At 35.3% G+C, this 24,791-nt stretch overlaps 1 protein-coding gene across 2 annotated transcripts in view; it reads right to left on the minus strand.

The window, feature by feature from the left end:
- Slf1 (SMC5-SMC6 complex localization factor 1) overlaps positions 1 to 24,791 on the minus strand; it is a 58,057-nt gene that overhangs the window by 32,572 nt on the left and 694 nt on the right. Inside the window, exons 1-7 of one of the 2 annotated variants that reach the window (XM_010637198.2) lie at positions 20,313 to 20,666; positions 15,249 to 15,362; positions 15,038 to 15,113; positions 14,025 to 14,265; positions 4,443 to 4,605; positions 2,243 to 2,386; positions 366 to 512 (exon numbers count right to left, since the gene is read on the minus strand). In XM_010637198.2, coding sequence (XP_010635500.1) covers positions 366 to 512; positions 2,243 to 2,386; positions 4,443 to 4,605; positions 14,025 to 14,265; positions 15,038 to 15,113; positions 15,249 to 15,362 — 885 coding nt within the window. In that variant the 5' untranslated portion in view covers positions 20,313 to 20,666. Of the gene's footprint in view, positions 1 to 365; positions 513 to 2,242; positions 2,387 to 4,442; positions 4,606 to 14,024; positions 14,266 to 15,037; positions 15,114 to 15,248; positions 15,363 to 20,312; positions 20,667 to 24,791 lie in introns of those variants that run through there. The other variant, XM_010637197.2, reaches the window with a different exon arrangement.

A 24,791-nucleotide genomic window follows, 5' to 3' on the forward strand; every position in this document is an offset into this window, starting at 1 on the left:
ATAAAGAGCACAGCTACAAAATCTTCATTAATGGGCAAAACTAAACAATGTGCTACTTGGGATTCATCCTAGTGTTAAAAACACAATGAAAGCAAATCCTAAAATACAGGATACTTCTAGGCAAAAGGGAGGACACCTAGTGACAAACGACGTATCAGGGGCTTATAAAGTTGGTAATGTATTTCCTTTCCTAACTGGGTACATAAGTATTTATTTCCTCCTCAGTCTTTAAAAAATTGTACACAAATGTTTCATAACATTTTGGAAAGATGATTCAAAAAATTTCTTGAACGATATCATATTTGGAAAATTCAGAAAGAAATTGTAAAATATAAATAAACTCTTTTTAATTTGTAAAGTTTTACCTGATTTCCATATGTATGACTTCCTAAGGTATTTCTCATTTTAAGAAATTTCAAATCTTTACTCATTTCTCTTAATTTTGCTCTTTTGTGATGATGTTCATTCACAGCAGAACTAACAGTAACATCTTTATGATTCTGCACTTCTTTCTGTATGTTTATAGAATTATTTTAGTTAAAATATGGATTAAATACAGTGTCAATACAACCAATGCAAGTCACAACAGAAAAACTCAGGAAGGTAGGTTTTGTGGGATATATATATGAACATAAATATAAAAAACTAAGATCTCTGATCTTTGAACTCAAAGATCTCTGATTACAATTTAGCTATATACTAAGACAAGGTAGAAGACCACAGACGTTTCAGTTTACTAAATTCTATAGTAAGTTTACATATACACTCAGTTACCTACATGCTTAATCTAGAGAAAGGAGTATTACAAATGATGTGTTTACCCACTGTACTAGGAAATTTATTTTAGAAATAAGAAAATTTTATATATATCTTCCTGGATATACTTTAAGAATTTCGATATTTTTAATTAAAATATTTATTTTTTCCCATATTTCTTAAAAACTAAATTTTAATAACTGTAACATTTTATATTCCTTTTTCTATGTAAAAATATTTTGTGCTGTGATTTACAATGCATATTTCAAGACGCATCGACTCAAAAAGAATTTAAGTCTCTTCCAAGAACCTGGAAAGAAAAACAGTATTTTAAGCTTGGAAAGATTTGGCTAATACTGTCATATACAATAAAGAAATGATGCACTTTTAGAAGTTCCATTTGGTCTTCAAATTCTAAAAAAAATTTTTTACAGGTACAGTGAAAACTCTTTATTCAGATGTTTCTCGAATTACATACAAATATATTTGAGTATATTCTAGTAAGAATTACTGTTATAGTTTAGATCTAAAATGTCTCGTATGTTCAGAGGGGCTTGTGCAAAGTGAACCAGTCGGGATGCCTGTGCTGACCCACTGGTTGGAGCGGGGTGTGCTGTTCAAGGGCAGGGCTGTGGAAGAAGCAGGTGGATGGGGGTGAGAGAAAGAAGGGGGCATTATCATCTGGCCTCTTCTCTTCTGCTTCCAGGACAGACTTCCTGCACCAGGCCATTTCAGCCTGGAGCCAACAACCGAGGGCTGAGTCCTCTGGCAACTGAGATCAAAGTAAACCTTGCCTCCTGGGGTGTAGAGTAGGGCTGAGTCCTCTGGCAACTGAGATCAAAGTAAACCTTGCCTCCTGTGGGGTGTAGGGTGTTTGGTCTCAGTGATAGAAAAATGACTAATGCAACTACTAAGCTAATGATATTTTAATAAATTTACCAGATAGACAGTATGAAATAAGATAATTGAACAATAGCTCTTCTAGAATAAAATTAATGCCATTTTTTCATTGCACGTGTCTGAAAAATTGTACTTCAGAGCCAGTGCTAAGTTCAATCTTTCCTGTTTGTTTTGTTTTGCATGTGACAACTTACTTGTTTTTAAAAATTATGTCCTACATGCAGTTAAAGATGAATTATAAATATACATAGCACTAATAGGTAAGAAAAATGCTTCATAAAGTACACATTACATTAAATAGAGAAGTGATAATTACTATATATTGAAAACATATTACAAATTAGGAACTCTGCCTGTATGTATATATGTATTTTTCCAGCAAAAGTTCCAAAACATGGACATAAGAGAAATTTTCTAATATGCTCAAGTCACAGACTAAAAACACATAGTTCAAATACTAGTGTTCAGATTCCAAGATTCATGTTATATCCGCCAAATACTGACTCTCAAGCAATCGCATACATGCACCCATGCACACACATATGTACAAAGAAAAAGATACATATTTTAGCCTGTAAAATTTTACCTGGGTTCTACATATGGGCTCTCTTAAGGCACTTTTTGTTTCAAATAATCCCATATCTTTCCTGAAATCTTTGTTTCTTTCTTGATTGCTTGGTTTACTTCCAATAGAGCTGGTTTGAGATTCTTCATCACTCTGAATTTCTTTCTATAGATATATACATATATATAAATGGTTTAGGCAGTTAAATAAGTATAAATTTTAACATTATATGCTTTTGTTTCCTCCAAAAACAAAGGCTTGAAACACTGGTGAAATCTTTCAAGAACAAAACAATTAGAGCAAAGATTCTGGATAATAAAGTGACTTCTGTATGTCTCAAGAAGAGCTACCATTTTGCTAGTCTAGTAACAACCAATCTTGTTTATGAATCATCAAAAAACCTATTCCTTGTCCAAAATTAAAGTTACAGTGTAGATGTAAAGACTGTTAGGTTATAGATAGATAATTTCTTGGTAGTTTTTAAGATTTTTTTATTGGTAAACCTTATTTATAAGTAAGAGTGAGAGAGACAGAGATAGATAAAGCAATAGCTGAATTTACAACTCTTATTTTATTAGAATAGCAATAAATAACAATTATCTTCATCTAGCTGTATCTAAAATTGTTCTTGCTAAAAAGTCAAAGGTGAATTCAAAAACTGCCTATAAATTATTTTAAAAATACACATGTACCTATATGTATATACAGTTCTAGAAGTTAAGTAAGATAGAGCTGAAAGTAAAGGTGAGTTCATGACAGCTCCCAAAATGTACTTCTGGAAGGGAATTCAGAGATTCACTATGACACAGTACTCCAGGAAGAATGGAGAATCAATGTCCTCCTAGGACCCAATTAAGATAAAAGTTAAAATGGAGTAAGACTATACTGGGCTATATTATTTGTCCTTTAAAAATATTGTGCTTGGACCTGTAAATCAAGATATATGATACTAGTATCCTATATGTTAACTATTTTAAAATCATAGCCCAATATTTAAATTATAATATTTGAAAAGTATTTTAAGTAAAATAAAGTATTTTTGTATAACTACAAAAAATAGCTAATTTCTTTCTCTTTTCTCTTTTCTCTTTAAAGTATTTTAAGTAAAATAAAGTATTTTTGTATAACTACAAAAAATAGCTAATTTCTTTCTCTCTTCTCTTCTCTTCTCTTCTCTTCTCTTCTCTTCTCTTTTCTTTTCTTTTCTTTTCTTTGTGACAGGGTCTCGCTATGTAGCCCAGGCTGGCCTCAAACTGGAATCCTCCTGCCTCAGCCTCCCGAGTGCTCGGATTACAGGCAGGCACCACCACACCTGGCTTTAATATGTATTTTTTAAAACACCAATATTCTCTCCAATTGGCTACTCTTATGAAGTGTGGAAGCATTATAGCAATTAAAAATATTCATTTTTTATTCCTCATTTTATAAATGTTTCTCTAGTGCCAACTATGCATGAGGGATTGCATTAGGTGTCTGTCTACATATATGATATTGGAAAAAGGGGTTATTTTAGCATATTTGGATAAACTAGAGTACTATTTATCCAAGTATGGCTAAAAGCCTAATTATTAAGCAGTCCTATTATCTATGAGTAGGTAATACTCATTTGTGGCAATGAGAATTAGCTTGGCTTTTGTTTCAGATGTTTAACTTATTTTCTTATCTTGGACCATGTAGAGAAATATGCACCTACCTCCAAGTCTTATACCAGTATCTAGCCCCAAGGCGTTTGTCACACAATTTGAATAAAATCAAGAGACTGGATAATGGGATTGTAAGAAGATGGAAAGCCAGAGACATCAAGCAAAGAGTAAGACACATGTGAGTACTGCTTAGTTCTTAACTTGTACTCACACTGAAGGAAATAAGTTTTATTAGATCAAGGTTATCCTGGGACATACTAAAAATGCTTCTCTTCCACCTTGAGTATCACTTGAAAGGACTTTCAACTACACATTTTTGAAGTTTAGAACATAATTTTAATATAAACAGTTAGCACTCCATATCTGCTGCCTCCAAATGCAGATTCAACCAACACTGGTTAGAAAATGCAGGTAGGCCTACACCGGCTGCATGTGTACAGAACATGCGCTGCCTCTCCTTGTCATTATTTGTCCGGGAACCCAACTCTGGGGTTATCAAAGCATGATGGGCTGTATTTCACTGTATTGGTTCTTCATAAAATGAACAGTTTTACATGTCTATTATTTATTTTACTTACCTCTAAAAGAAAATCCCCTAGATACTGAATTGGGTAAAATGGAGCCTTAAAGTTGTCTTTTTCTTTTTCAGCACTGATCCTTGCATTACTGGCAATTACATGAGTTACTCCAGTTGGTGAATTTTTTGGCAAAAAAACATTTGCCTTTCCAGCCTCCAAAACTCTAAAAAACAAAAATGTAAATGATGGAAAATATATTAGAGAAATGGAGTACATTAAGCCAGATTACCTACATGGATGACTTACTAGGAGTAGGAGTGAGTTTTTCTGAAAGAAATTAATTCCTTTGGCGAAACAAGGATCATAGAGAAAAACTATTGTCATAATCTCTCAGAACATAAATTGTTCCAGGCAGATGTTTAAGAAATCATACTACTTTTTCTATGTACCCATTTCTAGATATGTCAAATGCATTTACAAACCTCGAGTATTAAACCGAAAGTCACAGCAATAAGAAGGCAGGAAGTTTAAGAGAACAAGTATCACTGAAGCCACATATATCCAAGGAATATCACACACCTTCAAATATTGAAGAGGAAGGAATTCTACATGGGCAAACATGTTCTATGTGGACAGGAATATTCTCTAATCTAATCAAGGACACACATGGATGGATGGAAGGACATGGAGAGATGGAACACATACACAGAGAGAGAGAAAATACAGGCCAGTACTTAAAAAATATAAATGTAAAAACCCTTACTAAACATAGATATAGCCAGGCATGGTGGCACATGCCTGTAATCCCAGCACTTGGAAGGCTCACAGGAGGATCGCTGTGAGTTTGAGACCAGCCTGGGCTACATAGTGAGTTCCAGGTCAGTTGCAGCTACATAGTGAGACTCTGTCTCAAACAACAACAACAACAACAACAACAACAAAAAATAGATATAAAAGTCCTCAACAAAATACTATCAAACTGAACTTAACAAGATGTTAAAAAGATCATTTACCAAGATCAAGCAGGATTCATCTTAGTAATTCAAGGATAGTATGATAAAATACATTAAAAAATAAAGGACAAAGATCATATCATCATTTCAATATATGCAAAAAAAGTGACACTATACAATAAAAATTCTCAATGAATTAGGTACAGAAGGAATACACCTCAATATTACAAGGTACTAGGGAACAAAACCATATATACTGAACAAAGTAAAACTGGACACACTCCTTGTCACCTGGATCATAGTGCTCACTTTGACCACCTCTGCTTAGCCAGAACCACAAGTCCTGGCCAGAGCAATTAGGAAAGAAAAAGAAACAAACAGCACACAAATTGGGAAGTAGGTAAATTGTTCCTGTTTGTAGATAACATGACCTTATATATGGAAAACCCTAAGGACTCCATCATAAAGCTATTAATTAGAATTATTTAAGAACTCCAATGAAATTGAAGAATACAACATTACAAGATCAAAATGAAAATCAGTACTGTTTGTATATGCTAAGAGCAAATAAGCTAAAAAGAAATCAAGAATACAATCTCATTGACAAGAGGTACAAGAATAAATTTAACCAAGGAAGGGGAAGATCTATACTACGCAAACTATGAAACACTGATGAAAGCAATTAAAGAGGGTGGAAATGGAAAGACACGCTGTGTTTCTAATTGCAAGAATACTGTTATAATGTCCATTTTACCCAAATCAGTCTACACAATGAATGAAATCCCTATCAAATAATCAATGATGCTCTTACAGGAAAAAACAAACAAACAAACAAACAAAACCCTTAGATCTGTACAGAACCATACAAGATCATGAATAGCCAAAGTTATCTAGAGTAAAAAGCATGAAAATACATACCAACCCAGCAGGGACGAAAGCAGTGCACTTGTGGGCAGGTCCTAGCCAGGGCTCCACCTTTACCCTAGCAGCTTGGAACCAAAGGCCCACCTAGAACAGATCTGCAACAGCAGAGGCCACCCTGATACCATTTGTAAGTGTGTGCAGACCTCAGCCAGAAGCCACTCAGACACCAGTGACCTGGGTGAACAGTCCCCAGCCAAAGGCCCTCCCAGACAAGAGCTATACAGGTGGGCAGTCCCCAGCCAGAGGCACACCCAGATACCATCTTAAGTATGTACAGGCCCCAGCCAGAACCCCACCTAGACAACAGGGCAGCACAGGGATCCAGAAGGCTACCATTCTGAACCAAGGAAGTGGTGCAAGGATGAGCAGGAGAGAAAAGGCTTCTGGGTGGCTTGCTGAGAATTGACGACAAATGGGTGAGCAAATAGTACCTCAAGAAAGGCTCAGCAGACTGCCATCTGCTGAAATGAGAAAACACATGAATAAGTCTCAAAACCAGACTTCCAGATCATCTAAGGTAACCCCAAAGGGCAACAAGATGGAACAATCTGATACTAAGACATGGTTAATAAATCTAGAGCAGACAGATAAAAAACAGAGGATATGAGGAACATGATATGTATGAATTACCAAAGTTGAACGAAGATGACCTAAAAATATATTAACAATCCAATATCAATTACATCAAAAATGTAATTAAAAACTTACCAATTAAGAAAAGCCTGGGCCCTGATGGCTTCACTGCTGAATTCTGCAAAACATTTAGAGAACTATAGCTACTACTCTTTAAACTCTTCAATGAAATTGAAAAGTAAGCACTACTCCCAAATTCATTCCTAGAAGCAAGCATCACCTTGATCCCCAAAGAGAAAGACCCAAGTGAAAAAGAAAACTACAGGTCAATCTCACTCATGAACACAGATGCAAAAATCCTTAATAAGATACTGGCAACAAAATGCAGAAGATCATCAAGAAGATCATGCACCCTGACCAAGTGGGATTTATCCTGGGGATGCAGGGATGGTTCAACATACACATATCAATAAATGTAATACACAAGGACAAAATACCACATGATCATCTCAATAGATGCAGAAAAAACGTTTGACAAAACCCAACATGCATTCATTTAAAAAACCCTACAAAGAATTGGGACATTCTATACCTCAATCTGATAAAAGCTATCTATGAAAAACCAACAGCCGATATTATACTAAATGGTCAAAAACTGAAATCCTTCACACTAAAATCAGGAAAAAGACAAAGATGTCCACTGTCACCACTCCTGTTCAATACAGTTCTGGAAACATCAGCCACAGTGATTAGACAAGAGAAAGAAATAAAAGGAATAAAGATAGGAAATGAAGTCAAATTGTCAATATTTGCAAGATGACATGATACTATATAAAGAATAGCCCAAGAACTCTACCAAAAGTCTTCTAGAATTAATAACCAAATTCACGGGGCTGAGGATTTAGCTCAGCAGTTTGGTGGCCTGCCTTGCAAGCTCAAGGACCTGAGTTCAATCCCCGGTACCAAAAAGAAAAAAACAAACCCAAATTAAATAGAGTAGCTGGATGCAAGGTCAACACACAAAAATCAACAGCTTTCCTGTACATGAAGAACAGACTCACTGCAGATGCAACTAGAGAAACAATGGCCTTCACAATAGCATCCAAGAGCCAGGGATTTAGCTCAGTGGTTCCGCTGCTTGCCTTGCAAGTGCAAGGTCCCGAGTTTGATCCCAGGTACCCCCACGCCAAAGTTAACACAATAGCATCCAAAAAAATGAAATACCTAGGAATTAACCTAACAAAATAAATCAAAGATCTTTACTCTGAAAACTATAGCACTCCGAAAAAAGAGATGGAAGAGGATATCAAAAAATGAAAAAAAAAAAAAATCCCTTGCTCCTAGATTGGAAGAACGAATATAGTGAAAATGGTCATACTACCAAAACTGCTATATAGATTCAATGCAATACCAATTGAAATTTCAGTAACATACTTCACAGGCCTTGAGAAAACAATACAAAACTCATTTGGAACAAGAAGAGACCTAGAATAGTAAAAGCAATTCTAGGCAACAAGACAAGGTAGTGGGTATCACAGTCCCCAACCTGAAACGATACCACAAAGTTACTGTGATAAAAAAAATACAATACTGGTGAAGAAACAGACCTGAGAACCCACAGTGGAACAGATTAGAAGATGCAGAAACAACTGCAACTGCAGAAACACTCAGCCACCTCATCTTTGACAAAGGAGCAAAACACCCTCACTGGAGGAAAGACAGCCTCTTTAATAAATGATTCTGGAAAAACTGGATTTCAACTTGCTAAAGATTAAAACTAGACCTATATCTTTCACCATGCACTAAACTAAAATTGAAATGGATTGAAGATCTAAATATTAAAATAGAAACAGTAATCCGGCTGGAAGAGAAGTTAGGCAAAACTCTTGAAGACAATGGTGTAGGAAAAGATTTTATGAACAAAACTTCAGTTGCCTGGGAACTAGTACAATCAATAAGTGGGAAGTCTTCTTATTAAAAAGCTTCTGCACAGCAAGAGAAGCCACCAACAGCGTGAAGAGACAACCCACAATGTGGGAAAAATTTTTACTAGCTGTTCCTGAGACAAAGGTCTACTATCTAGAATGAATATATATACATACACACACACATACATATATATATATATATATATATATATATGTATACACACACACACACATACACACACACACATATATAAGATCTCTCAAATTTAAAGATCCAGTCTAAAAATGGGCATCTGAAATGAACAGACATTTCTCAAAGAAGTAGAAATGGCAAATAAACATATGAAAAAATGTTCAACATCACTGGTCATTTGAGAGATGCAAATGAAAATAACACTGAGATTCTACCTTACCAGAGAAAGAATGGCTGCTATCATAAAATCAACCAATAACAAATCCTGGTCGGGCTGTGGGGAAAAAAGAATCCTTCTGCACTGCTGATGGGAGTGTAGACTGGTGCAATCATTGTGGCAATCAGTATGGAGATACCTCAAAGAAGTAGGATTGGAGGTCACCTTTGACCCAGCTATTTCACTGCTGGGTATCTTCCCAAAAGAATTAAAAGAATCATACCACAGCAATATATGTGCACCCATGTTTATAGCGGCAGTTCATAATAGGTAAAACACGGAAACAGCTGAACTACCTATCAGCTGGACATTGGATAAAGAAAAACGTGTGTGTGTGTGTTATAAAATGGACTACTACTCACACATAAAGAATGAAAAATTAGAGGTATTTACAGCTAAGTGGATGCACAATGAGGCCATTCTCTTAAGTGAAATAAGTGGAACACATGGGTAAACACCAAATAGTTCCTTTGGTGTAAGAAACTGAAAGTGTAAATAAGGAACAAAATGTATAATAGATAATGTGAAATAGGAAGAAAATGTACAAAGGGGAAGGGGAATTGGGGAAGGATATGGCAAAAGAAAGAAGGGAATGGAATTAATATGAGAAAATGAAAAATGGAAACAGTCTTTGTAAATAGGGAGGGTTAGATGGGTTGCAGAGAGGGCAGGGTAATGTGGAAATAGTAAGAATCAAGCTATATTATGTAAAGCTACAAATCTCCAATGATGAATGTCGTCATATTGTATACCTAAAATGTACCGAGAAAATTAATTAAAAACAAAACAAAACACATGCAGACCAATGGAATACAACAGAGAGCCCAGAAACAGTTGATGTACTTCTAATCATCTGATTTTAGACAAAAGTGTAATGACAGGTTTGAGACTCCTAGGAGATTAGGTGAGCACACTTCTGGCTGTGTCTGGTGGGTCATGTGGGTGTGACTATGGAGACTATCATGGCTCCCAGGCCTCTTCTTCTAAACGCCCCCTGCCCCCCACAGCCCCCAGCTTCCCAGGTGTTATGAAGTAAGTAGGTTCTGCTACACCATAATGCTTCTGCCATGATGTTTCTTCTTGGGAACCAATAACCATGGACTGGAACTTCTGAAATCATGAGTCAGATATTCTCCTCTTTAACTTGTGGGTGTCAGGAATTTTGACCCAGTGACACAGAAAAGCTGACTAGTACAGGTGTAAAAATAAATATGAAGTGGGCAACCTCTTCAATAAATGGCGCTAGAAAAACTGGATATCCACACATAGATAAATGAAATTAAACCTTCATTTTACACCAGATACAAAAATTAATTCAAAACCAATCAAGAACTTAAATGCTTTGAAATGAATCTACAAAACTAGTAGAGAAAAACATAAAGGAACTGCTTCATAGCACTGGTCTGGGCAAGAGTTCTTCTGGGCACGACCTTGAAAGAGTAAGAAAGAAAAGCAAAAACAGATGTGAGATTCCATCAACCTAAAACAGAAAACAATCAACAAGTGAACAGGCAACATACAGAAGGTGAGAAGTATCCGCAAACTATACATGTGGCACATAGTATCTACATTTATAAGGAAATCAAACAATTAAGATCAAGAAAGCAAACATTCCTATTTAAAAATGGGCGAAGGACCTGAACACACATTTCTTTCTCTTGATCTTTTTGGAGTATTAGGGATTAAACCTAGGGTACTATGCGTACTAACTATAAACTCTACCACTAGTCTACATGTCCAACCCAACACTTAACATACATACAAATGGCTAACAGGTATTTTAAAAAATACTCAACATCACTAATTATCAGAGAAATGTAAATCAAAATCACTAGATATCACCTAACAACTGTCAGAACAAGTCTGTTGTGGACATGAAGAAAAGCCCATTATGGTAAATATGGAGAAACTTCAAAATGTTAAAAATAGAGCCACCACGTGACCCAGTAATCTCATTACCGGGTGCACATCCACATGATATGAAATCATTACATTTAAGAGATATCTGCACTCTCATGTTTATTTAGCACTACGCCCAATATCCAAGATGTGGAATCAACTTAAATGTCCATCAACTGATGAATGGATACAGAAAATATGACAAATACACACAATGAAATACTGTTCAACTATAAAAAAGGAATGAAATTGTGTCATTTGTAACAACATAGATGAAATTGGAGAACATTATGTTAAGTGAAACGAGCAAGGAACAGGCAAATACTGCATGATTTCAGTTCTATGTGGAATTTAGAAGAACTGAGTTCCTAAGTAAAGTGCAATGGTGGTTGTAAGAAATTTATGTGATTAGTGAGGTGAAGCATGTGCAGTGCTAGGTAGATATTAGTCAAACAATACATCATTATAGTTATCCCGGAAGAATACTTTTTAGAGTGCTCCAAAGTAGACAACTATGTAGAGACAGAAAGTGGGTTAGTGCCAGGGCCAGTATGGTGGGAGTCTACTGATGTGAGGGGAGAAGTGAAAAATAAAGGACTACTAATGGTGGAGTTTCTCTTTGATGTGATGCCAATGTTCTATTATTAATTATGTTGATATCTGTACAAGTCTCTGATCATACTAAGAACTGACTGTAAACTTTAGTGGGAAAATTGTCTATTAATTGAATGATATCTCAATAGTGTTTTGAAAAACCAGGTATAAGATTCAATAAAAATGACAAAAAAGCTAATGAAGTGAAAATAACATTTAAATTTCTGTTTTTCAGTAATACATAAGAATATAATTAATTTTATAGAGTGATCTGTTACCCTGTGATGTTGCTAAACTTACTAGTTTATATTTGTTTTGTTTTATGTTCACTGCACCGGCCAGTGTATCCAGTAAAACGCCAAAGAGCAATGGCTTGAGTGAGCAACTTTGCCTTGCTTCCAATCACAAGCTTAAATTTATTGAGCTTAGATATTTTCAGTGATGCTATCACTCAGATTGAGCATACAGAATTCTGAATGAAATGCTTGTAAACATAATAAGCAATACATTAAAAATGGATGATATACCATCATGAGGTACAATTTATCTCAAGAATACTATTTTGGTTTAACATTTTAAAATCAATGAGTATACTTTACTATATTAAGAGATTAAAAGAGAAAAGTCAATTATCTTGATACAGGTAAAAACTTTTGAAGAAATCCATTCACAATGGTTTCCAAAAACATAAAGTACCTAAAAATAAATTTAACAAAATATGTGCCAAATTTATACAATGAAATTCATAAAATATGAATGACAAAAACTAAAGAACACCCAGAGATATGCAGTCCACTGATAGAAGATTCAATATTATCCATAATGCAATTCTTGCCTAATGTGAACACCACAGATAAAATATAATCCCACTGAAATTCGACCTTGCTTTTTTGTAGAAATTGACAAACTGATTCTAAAATTTATATGTAAATACAAATAATCCAGAATCCTCAAAACAGTTTTGAAAAAGACGAAGTTGGAGGACTCATAGTACCTGATTTCAAGATCAAGATAGTGTGGGATAGTATGGGGAAAAAAGGAGAACCAAGGCCTGTCATGCAAAGGTACAAGATCCCAATGATGAAGGTAACTGTACTATACTTAAAAAGTATCAATAAACTCAATAATGACAAAAACAATCAAACAAAAAAAGCAAAGCAAAACAAAAAAAAAACCACTGTGTAATGGTTAAGGGCAGACAAATCAATAGAACAGAATAGGGTGTAGAAACAGACCATACACATCAGTTCAGCTGATTTTCAATAACAGTGCCAAAGTAACTGCAGACTAACTGAACCTCTCTTCTACTTCTAAGGAGTATAAAGTGGTACAACTACCTTGGCATTTTCTTATAATGTTGAAAGCACAACTGCAATTTCATTCCTAGATATTTCCTAAGAGAAACGAAAACATGACTATGAATACTGTACCTGTACACAGATGTTCAGAGCAGCTTTGTTCATATGAGCAAAACTAACAGACATTGTAATGCTCACTGTTAAATAAACGATGATATATCCATATGGCAGACTGGTAAGGAGCAACGGAAAAGAATGATGACAAACGGAGCAACATAGAAGAACCTCAAAAACGGGCTTCTAGGGAAAGGATGCTACATCAAAGGAGCATATTAAGATCCCATATACATGAATCTCTGAAACTGACAATCTAACCAACCATGACAAGAAGGTTGCTTGGCATGGATGGTCCAGAATTAAAAGTATAGGACACAAGGAAACATCAAGACACATCTTGATATAGTGAAAGTAACATAGGTGCATAAATTTCTCCAAATTCTTAAAAGTATTCATTTCAAATGGGTGCACTTTACTGTCTGAAAGTTACAGTTAGTACAGGAGACAATCACTCCCTCTCCACCAAAGTATAGTAGCAACATAGTTTACCTAATAAGGCTCTAAAAATATATAAAAATAAAATGGAGTTAAATTAACAATGGAAAAAGGATAAATCCTAAAGACATTAATAATATAAACCCAAATAAAGCCTTTTTAATAATGCAATACTTTATTAGCAACAATCGAAAAAGTGCTTCAAAACAGAAAACAAAAATCTCCCAGCTAGTGTTTTCTTTTTAATTTTGCTTGAATTGGCCAAAAGAAATAAAATGGAAATTACAATGGAGAATACCAGTGTAACCTAAAGTAACATTATGAAACAGATTGTGTTTATTAGATACACACACACTTAAATGTGCAGAATGACTTAGCTAGGAGATCAAAGAATAAATCTCCTCAGTTCACTTTGACTAAATTTATAAATGGAAGTAAATACAAAAAGGTATTTATGCAAACCAAGTCTTTTCTCATTAACTGATTTAGCTTTTATGAGATTGCATTGTACCTTACAAGAGAATCACTTCGTTTATCAGCTCTAACAAGGAGGACAACTTTCCATCTGTGGAAGGCACCTGGAGCACCACTGCGTTTCAGCTCCTCACGCCATCTTTTAGGTGCAGATTGCATTTGAGGTGAATAATGGGAGTCTTTTTCAATTTTATATCCCCATTCGTAAGTTGTTTCATCAAGCCATCTGCCACTGTTGGCACTATGAATTATGTAGTCCTTCGTTAGTACCCATTTTCCTAGAAAGCGAATGAATTGTCCGTCACAAAAGAATTGTGGCTCCAATAATGATAATGAAGAACAAATATCAAATAAAAGAACTTTTCCAACCCAAGATTCCTGTAGTATTACCTTTGAAATACCTTTGAAGTACATTCATTTTTCTAAAGTTTTGAGAGGCCTATAATAGCAATGAATATTGTACGTAATCTTTTCCATGACAAATAATTATAATTCTAAATGTTAAAGGAAACAAATCTAAACCTTTAAAATCCAAAATAAAGGGTATTACTTGAATTATTATGGCTAAAATATTTACTTTTTTGGGGTTAGATTGATATTCTTCCTCCTATACTAAAAACTTTTGTAATATTCACAGCATTTCCTACACTCTGTCAAACAAATTTATTGAGACCAGGGGATTTCTCAGGGTATATGACAACATTCTGTAGTTTCTTTATCTGAGGGTCAATACTCACCTAAACACCAGAAACACAGTACATTTTCACTTGTGGAGTTAATAATTTACCAGTTTCTCTTTTAAAAAAAATGTTTTTGGTAATCAGTAGATGAATGACATAGCAAGTTACTGATAGCAGAGAAAGTCACAGGAGTAAAAATGTGGGAGAAGTGATAAAGGAAAAGACTAAGTCCTAATTTGTGCTTAGAGAATTTTGTATGTCAGAGCAAAAAATACATCAAATACTTTCAGAAAAAACACATACTGAGACAAAGATATTTTTACCTTAACATGGAAGTATTTTTTTCAAGGGTCGGAGAAAGGCTATTTACCTGCTGCACATGCTGCTAAAAATTTTTCACTTTTACATAGGCGTTCTGCTATCAGATGTGTACAATTTTTGTATTTCTAGAAGAAAAAATTCACATGAAAAATGTTACAAAAGGTTTCCTTAACAATATGGCTTTTCTTAAAATACCAAGAGCATGTTATCATTCTTGTTAGTATTTTAACTCTTCACTTTGATAAAGATTCTGTACTTACCTCACTCTTAATAAAAGTACAATCTAGCTTTAGAAGCAATTTGCCTAGAGCTTCCTTTTCTTCCATCTTAAATCCTGTCATTTGGATGACATGCTTTGGGGCATTATCTTCCATCTAACACACACAGAGAAGAGAATATGTTCAACATATCATTAACAGAGTTGACTTGTGTTTCTCAACAAGTACTACAATAAAAACTGAAACTTTTGATCATATATTGAATTATACAATGCTTAACTGTAAATACCATTGCAAAATTTGCTTATACACAATACAAATTAGCTTTTAAAAGTCATCTTTTCAAAATGTGACCTTAAAGAGAAGTTTTTTAGTTTTTTTTTTTTTTTTTTTTTTTTTTTTTTGGTTTGAACACTGGAAGTTTGTGTTACCTCACTACTCGCCACTATAACACACTGATGAATGCTACAATGCAGAAAAAGATAAACACTTGTGTAAATATTAGCATATTACCTTCATATTTAAAGTACTGTTTTTTGCTTAGAGCTTTTGAAACAAATTTCTGTGCACAATCAAAACACTGAATTTTACACCAATTTTCAAATTTTGTGGACAAGTATCAAATACGTACAAACCACTGGATTAGTTGATACACCCCATGATCCCATAGCATTTACATAAAATTATTTGGTACAGTCGGTGCATATAATGATCTTGGATTCTATTTCCACTCTACATTTCTTAACTTTGCTACATATTCATACATGTTAAATTCATCACTCACAAGGTCTAAAAAAGCATGTTTTTATGTAAGTTTATTTTCATAGGGACTTTAACCTATATTTAAATGTAGTTCACAAAGTATGGTTTTCGCAATGGTACATAACAGCATTTCTACTTACATTATAATTTTGTCTTTTTACATGAACTTAGAACTCTAGATGGTATAAGAGAAACTCGTTTCTCTTTACATACAAAGAAAGCCGGGATGAAAGAAATCACAGTAATTTCCATTTCTCTAACAATTTTGTAAAATAACTGTAGATGTGTATTTAAGTAATACCACAGGCAGAGAAACAGCCATGGCAATTTTCAACATTTAAAGAAGCATGTATTTCTTCCAAAACAATTTAAAGTCAACTTCAGAGGTTGGGTATCGCAGTGGATGTTAGGGAATTGATCATGTCAAAGTATGCTGTGATGCCACCATCACATGCTGCATTTTCCTGGTATTTCTTGGTTCCTAAAATGACTTCATGCTCTTATCTTTAGTTTCCCTCCCACCAAGGCCACAGCGAGACAGAGAAGTTGAAACCTGTTTCCGCAGGGCTGGACCCATAAAAAGCAACCTAGCCTGTGAAAGGTTAAAAGTAGCTCACTCCTCATGAATAAGCAATAGCCCAGCCCAAAACTGATAAAAGGACCTTACTGTCTTTGTTTTCTTCTTCTTCTCTTCTCTTCCTCTCTTATTCCTCCTCTCTGTCTCTGCTCTCCCTACTCTCTTTCTCTCCTCCCACCCCTTGAATAAAATCTTGTTGGACCTCTCGGTGTGTGCGTGGCCTAGTTGATGAGCATCACAATTCCCTTTCATTGGTGTCAGAAGTGGGATCTGGGATTGCCAGGCCCACAAGTTAAAATACCTGGGGACCCGAAACCTGGATACCAAGACGCTGTCTCTCTACCCCCACTCCTTGAATAAAATCTCCACTAGGACCTCTTAGTGTGTGTATAGCCTAGTTGTTGAGCATCACTATTATCTTTCAGTGGAAGGGTATCTTTTGCACGAAAATGGTCCTGGGTTCAATTTCAAGCACCAAAAAATAAAAGCAAAGTAAACTTCAAAACATGTAACTATTTAAGGCCAGGACTAATAGCTTACAATGGATAAAGTGAAGAATGTTCTTCACAGACAGCATATTTCCAAAGATACATTAAAATACATAGGCTGTAGCCATCCATACCCATGGGTTCCATCTTTGCATTTTCAACCGCACACAGAAAAGATTGGGGGGGGGTGGAAACTGCATTTGTACTGAATATGTACACTTTTTTCTCTCACACATCTATAATCCCAGCACTCAGAGAGGCTGAAGCAGAAGGATCTCAGATTTGAGCCCAATTTGGGCAACTTCATGACTTAGAGAGATAGTGTCTCAAAAAAAAAAAAGTCTGGAGATGCAGCTCAGTGCAAACTCAGCATTGTAAAACACAAATAACTCTACATACCATTTACCCCGTATTTAGTATTTTAAGACATCTAAATGTGACTCAGAGTACAGGGGGATGTGAATAGGTTATATGCAGACACATTTTATGTAATGAACTTGAGTGCCCACAGATTTTAGGACCTGAGGGAGATCTGGAGCCATACCCCCACGGATACAGAGGGACACATAATACGTATGTACACATAAGCGTATGTTTACAGGGTGAAATTTTAGGATAAAATGTGAAAGAAAGTTTCACTATTAATTCCCTAAAGCATCACTCGGGGCTAGGAGGAAATCTTCATTCCTGAGGGGAACTTTGGCAGAGGTGAAGTGCTCTGGGTTTCCCTACTCCACTCCACCTCCCTCTCTGAGATGATACCTGTGCTAGAGATAAACAAATGTTCTTTGTTCAGCCTACTCCAAACATAGTTCCTATTAATGCTCTCTGTCACATTGAAGGGATGCTGGCAGCTGCCCTGTACTGTCTAGGTCTGCAGATCAAGCCAGAAGTTACATATTAAGAAGCACACTGGAGCCACACATTAAAGTCATCCTCACACCATCTTTTATTCAGTAAAAAGGCTGATATTTTGGTCTCGATATATCTGATTTTATATTTCTCAATTGACTTCAAAAGGGACAAAATGGTATAATGTAAACTTTCTAAAATTTTTAGATTCACATACAGAAACAAAAGATCTTTAAGGATCACACTCATCCATGAAATAAATGCTGTTAAAAAAAACTACAGGGATTTGGTCTGCTTGCTACAAAATTAAACAGTGTACATGGTAGGCTTGGTGTTTTATGAAAAAAAGAATTATATCTGAACTACTACTAGTAAAGTATGAGCAGCTTCATGCATAACGAACTTCTTACTGTATTAATTAACCAATATTTTTAATTATTTACATGGCTTGCATAACAGATTGTGGGAAAATACCCATTAATTTAGACAGGTAATATATAAAAACTTGACAAAGATATGCTCTAATGAAGGAAATAGATGTCTGATTTAGAACATTTAAGCACAATAAAGTCACAGGATTACACAGCATGTCCACAAGGGGAAAATCCTACTTTCATTAATTCTGCAGAATTATTTAAGTAAACCCTTGAGAAAATGGTATGTCCTTTTGGAAATACTGAACAAGTGAAATTCAATACATCTGTGAATACCATCTTGGTATTAACTAGTAATTGTTTTTATAGTTCTTAAAAGCCACTGTTATCAGAGGAAACAAGACTTTTAAACACCATGTACACCTCTCCTACTTCTATTTTATTTATGTATGTCAGAGTTTGAAAAGCTATTTAGCTGACTGTTTCAGGAAATGGTGCCAAAGCAGGGACACCTGGGTGGCTTAAGAACTCTAATATTTTGCCTGTCTGGCTAAAGTCCTGATGTGGTAAACAATATTGTTAGACAAGCAAAATATAAAGAAAGCAATAAAAAACTGCTGTCACTATTGTCAACAAATTTAATTTAAATTTTATCCTCTAAATTATTATGCTTCCTGAAACTTAAATGTATATTATGTAGAAATACAAGGAAAAATCAATCTATCACATTATACTCTTTTCGGATCAAGTTAACAACAGCTATTTTAGAATTTAAATTTGACTTATTAACAAAGTAACATTTTACTTTGGATTTTGATTTTGATAGTACTCCAGGCTGGATTTGAACTGTGTAGCCCAGGCTGGCCTCAAGTGATCTTCCTTCCTCAGCTTCTTGAGTGCTGGAATTACAGGCATGTGCCACCATATCCAGCTAATTATTTTGATTTGATTTATAAATTATTTGAATTTAGTGGAGCAAGTACATAAAACAGTTTTCAACTTAAATCATATTGTCTTTATAATGCAAGTGATCCCTTCTGTAATTATCTCAATGCAAGATCCCACAATAAAATGGAAATAGGACCAACTTTGTACAAAAGCTGAAACCAGGAAAGACTTTTTAAAGCAGTCTCTTTGCTTTGGCAATGTTTAAATATGAAACTGAAACTGATGCAGAGAAAAGGGAAGTAAGAAACACAACTCAAAACAACAGGATGTCCTAATCCAAATTTAATACATATATGGGTAAGCTTTAAAACAAATCAGAAAGAGGACATTTATTCAGTTTATCAGGAAAAAAATGGGCAATGACTTAACCTTTTACAAAATTGCACATTCCACTGTTGGCACAAAATAGTTTTTTAAAGAAGAAATTCTATTACCCTAATCTAATAGCTTTCTATAATAAAATTAGCTACTTGTAACAGTTTCTAGTATGAGTAGCAATGCTTTTTAATATCACATCATATGATAAACCAATGACCCAGATTACAAATCTAACCCGTACAGTTACATGGGAAAAATCTATGTAGGAAGAGACACAGACATGTATAAGTACGTGGATAGATTTATTTATAAATTACTGCTTTGATAGCTGGTCCTGACCTGGCAGGTTAAGAACATAATAAACAATAGCTTGACATGTCAGTGAACTCAGAGACAACAGTATAAAAATCTCATTATATATCAATAACCTGGACAATTAGAAATTTTAAGTTATGTGTAGGTTCTAGGATATGCAGGAGAGAGCTAATTTCTAGAAATTTTCTAATACAAAAAGGAAGGTGAATATAACAGGATGTAACTGTACCAGTGGTACGTAAGACTAAGAACTTTTTTAGACCGTACTTGAGGGGATGAAGATCTCTGAAGCAACCACACAGACAATACTATCCTAACACCAAAAATGGGGAGGAAAAAAGAGATAGCTTCTATTTTTGACTGTTAAATGCTTTTATCATTTGTCAAAAAAGTAAAAGTTCTATACAATATTCCTAGCATGCTGTACATTAATATTTTTAATGTTTATAATAACTTTAAAAAATGTACTTACCTTAGACTATATAGCACACATAAGGAGTCAGTGATTGTGAATGGAGGTGGCATTTATGCAGAGCAAGCAACTGTCTCTGTGGTGTGGACTTTCCCAAAATAATCTCCATGCGGGTCTGTCCCTAATGCCTGAAATTCCTTTGCAGTTGGTGCCAGTCAGAAATGCAAATAAACCTATAGCGCACACTATTATAGTTACAGACATTTTATTATACACTTCCCTTTAAGGTCTTAGAATTCTCTACAATACACAGCTAGAACATGTTTGAGGAATATGACAATATAGTTAGACTATGGTGAAAGGGGACTCAGGGCAAGTAGAGCACAGAATACAGATAAGGATATAAAAGTCTTGCTTTGGAGGCAGGAAAAAAGAACAGAGCATAGTAGTTGGGTGAAAGAGGAAAGTGCTGCTGGAGAGAGTGGCAGGGATGCATAAAGACATCTTTGTAAGAAAAGATGGGTAAATCTTTCCTATTCTGAATTCTTTTATTCTAGAGCTATATAAAAAACTTTGAAGCTAAGTGTGGTAGTATGTATAACTGTAATCCCAGCACTCTGGTAGGCTGAGGCAAGAGGATCCCGAGTTAAAGCTAGCCTGGACTACAGAACAAGCCCATCTCAAAAAAACAAAGGAAATTTGAAAGCATAAGGTTTATTTTTGGTACCAGGGATCGAACTCAGGTCCTTGCACTTGCAAGACAGGTGCCAGAACCACTAATCTAAACCTCCGGCCCCGTAAGGTTTTATTTTTATCTTTCAATCCTCTTTTGGTGGTGGTGGAGTATACTGGGGAATGAACCAGAGGCCTTCACACTGAGCTACACCTCTAGCCCTTTTTATTTTATTTTTGACACACAGTCCTGCTAAGTTGTCACACTGCCGGCACTGAGCAAGAACATGAGATTCTCTTGCCTCAGCCTCTAGAGTGCTGGAATTACAGGCATGTGCTATCACACCTGGCTGTCCTTCAATTAATATATACTTATTAAAGAAAAACTGAAAAATACTTCAAAGTATAGAAAGATTCAAATCATCTCTAATTTCCTTCACCTTGTAATAGCACGGGTAATGTGGGGGAAGGGCTCACTTTCACATTTTATATGTGAGCAAAAAAAAAAGAAAAAAATACACATACACAACAAAATGTACATATTATTACAGTTGTTATAATTTTTATGGAAAATTATACCACAATTATTTTCCAGTGCCATTTAATATTCTTCATGGTTTAAAGCAACACAATGAAAACTGGGTGGTCTCTCAATTTTCATTTTTTTCGGGGAGGGTTTTTTGAGACAGGGTCTTATTATGTAGTTCAGGCTGGCCTTGTATTCACTATGTAGCCCAAAATGGCCTCTAACTCATAGCAATCGTCCTGCCTCAGCCTACTGATTGCTGGGATTATAGGTGTAGGCCATCACACACTTCAATTTTCATCATCCAAGTAGACAATTCTGATTTTAAACCTGCTAAAGCAAATTAAGAAAAATCACTTGATACTTCACTCTTCTGTAAAAGCATATATCAATCTCTGAATGCAATCAATATCATTGCATTGAATTCAAGAGCTTAAATGATTTTCACAATTCAACCACAACATTTAACTGGAAAAGTAAACAAATACCTGCTAAAATCGAAAAGGTCAGTATTGGGTTTGTTTAACAGCACTGTAACACAGTGATGCAAAAGATAGAAACGTCATAATGCTCGTACTGGGTGAATAGTTCGATTCTGGAAACTATAACTTCAGCTAGATTTTAGGAATTCTGGCCCTTTTGGCCAAGGAGTCAAATTGGCCCTTGGCCTTATTTCACTCAGATGGTCTTTGGAATTCATTTAAAAAAAGATGCAGTGTCTACTTCACCATTCTTTACAGACACCAAATAAATATATCAGTTATTTGGCAGAGGTCTCCAGTGACAAGGCTTGAAACTGTCTTACCTGGAGACCACTGAGAAAGGAAAAGTCCTCAAATCCCTTCAAGGGTAAAATTAGCAAGAAAACGGAGGATGAGCAGCAGAGTGACTGGGTGGGGAAGAAATGGTCTCACTTTGTAGTTCAGTCTGGTCTTGAACTTGCAGCGACCTGCTGCCTCAACCTTCTAAGTGCTGGCACTACAGGTATGTGCCACCATGCCCAGATGAAGAGTTTTAGGAAGCAAACTGGACAGGAAGTAGCAGGTTTAGGGGAAAAAAGTGGATGAAAAATAAGATACTGTATTAATCACCAGATCTCTTTTGGTGTTCTAGGAAATTCGTATCACTTAATATAGCACAGGCTTGTTAATAGGCTTGTTAAATTCTTAGAAGCCGGATTTAACTTTTTTTTTTTTTTTTTTTTTTTTTTTTTGGTATCGGGATTGAATTTGTGAGGCAGGCGGCGGAACCACTGAGCTAAATCCCCGGCCCTGCATTTAACTTTTATTGAGGCCTTACTGTAGTCTACACATTTCACATACCATATATTAATTCATTTCCCTCTTCATAATTGCTATTTACTCTTATCTTATACACATGATGATACTGGGAAATATGCAGATTAAGAAACTAACCGAAGGATACATAACCAGTAAAACAGGGAAAGCAAAATTCAAAGATAAACCTGCTTCTGCAAAAATAATGTGCCTTTTCTACAATACCAACCTGACTTAAATTTCAGGATTTAGTCTAATACGCTTAAGCATATTATAGCTGTCAAAACAATCTATTTTCAGCTAGTACAAGAAAAAGATACATAGTTGGGGGTTTAGCTCAGTGGTGCTGCCTCCCTCCTCCCAAGTGCAAGGTCCTGAGTTCAATTCCCGGCACAAAAAAAAAAAAAATAAATAAAAAAGAAAAAAGAAAAAGGTACACTGCATGTAAAAGGTCCACTACAAGTGTGGAAAGACATTTAGGTCAGCAAAATTTAAAAGATTTAAGCATTATAATCTATTTTCAAAAAAACTATCAATGTCTAAACTTTCAATACATTTCTAGGAACAATTTATAGAGTATCATAGTTTTTCTTATGGATAAGAGTTCTAATATTCTAATAGATTTGGGATCGATTAAATATTGGAGTAATGCATATGGATTTTTTTCTTCCATATCAAAAAAATGGAAATAGTATGTTTTTCATTTCAAAGTCATTTTGCTAGAAAGTAAAAGCTAAGTAAATTATATTCCAGGGATGTTTTACTTTAAGCAGTACTATGTCGTTAAAAGGTGTGAAACAGCACCTAAGAGGTTTACAACATACATTTTCCATCAGCATATAAAATCACTTAGAAGAGTTACATCACAGGTAATGCTCCACCGTGATTGTATTTTTTGAGAAAGAAGGTTCTTCAGTTTCTGTAGGTTTTATTCAGTGTCCATTGAATTTATTTTATTCAAAATAATTTAAAAGTGAAAAGATTATCTTAGAATATAATCAAGATAAATATAATAATGAATATATTGTGCAATTAATAAAAGTATACTATTTATTTCTTAAAAAAGTGTTTTGGGCATCAGTGAAACCTGTGGATATCTGGAATAAAATCCTAATAGTTCTTAATTATGAAGTCATTGCATTTTAACTTCCCTTTCAAAGACTTGCACATTCTCTATGCTTTCCACTTTAAGGAAGCAAGAAAATTTTAAGTTACATAATTGAACTTTACTGAAGTCAGCATGCATTAAGAAAATCTGGATTGAAGATTTGTTTACATTACTGAAGGCTTTCTCTACTATATAATGGAAGTAAAATTCATGTTGAATACCTCTGACTTAAAAATAATCAAATTTCCTTCCTTATCACAAACCCACCCCAAACTATGATTTTAACACCTGTAATATAGGTTCGACACACTTCCTGTGAACAGGAACATCATGCACAGCAATATATTTGTAAGAAACTGAGGCACAACAGACCAATATCAACCAAAAAGTCTACAAGTGCAATGTCAGTCGTACATACACTGTAAACCCAAGTTAAATTTTCATTCCCACCCAAAGTGTCAACGTAAGTGTTTTTTAAGAGGACTGCCAGTCACATGTCCAGAGGAAAAAAAGCGAGCTTGGAGCCTTCAAAACGATGCGCCACCTAACTTCAGGGTCAAATACTGACAAGGAGTGTTAAGGAACATCACTTTTTGTCCATATTTCATCAGATGCTTTGGAAGTGAAAGAAATTCCAGATAAGCACTTAGCCCTGTCCCCAGCCTTCAGGCAGCAGAGATCCAATCCCCAGGAACACAGCCTCTGCCTTTCGGAACCATTTAAGCTTGCACGTTTGTGTTTAAAAGCCTACAATGGCCCTAGAGATAAGCTCAATGCCATTTTTCGTAAACACATTTTTTTACTGGAGCAAAATGAACGATACAATCTTCCTCTACCCAGGAAGGCAGGCCTGGGGATCCCCGCCGCCTTCCCCTGAACGGCGGCCAGGACTCTGGGAGAGGGCCAGGGCGTCCCCGTGGGTTCTATGGAAACCAGGGACGCAGGCGGCCTAGCAC

This window comes from Fukomys damarensis, unplaced genomic scaffold (genome assembly GCF_012274545.1).
Source record: "Fukomys damarensis isolate Sample0158 unplaced genomic scaffold, DMR_v1.0_HiC HiC_scaffold_3, whole genome shotgun sequence".
In the NCBI taxonomy this organism is placed as follows: Eukaryota; Metazoa; Chordata; class Mammalia; order Rodentia; family Bathyergidae; genus Fukomys; species Fukomys damarensis.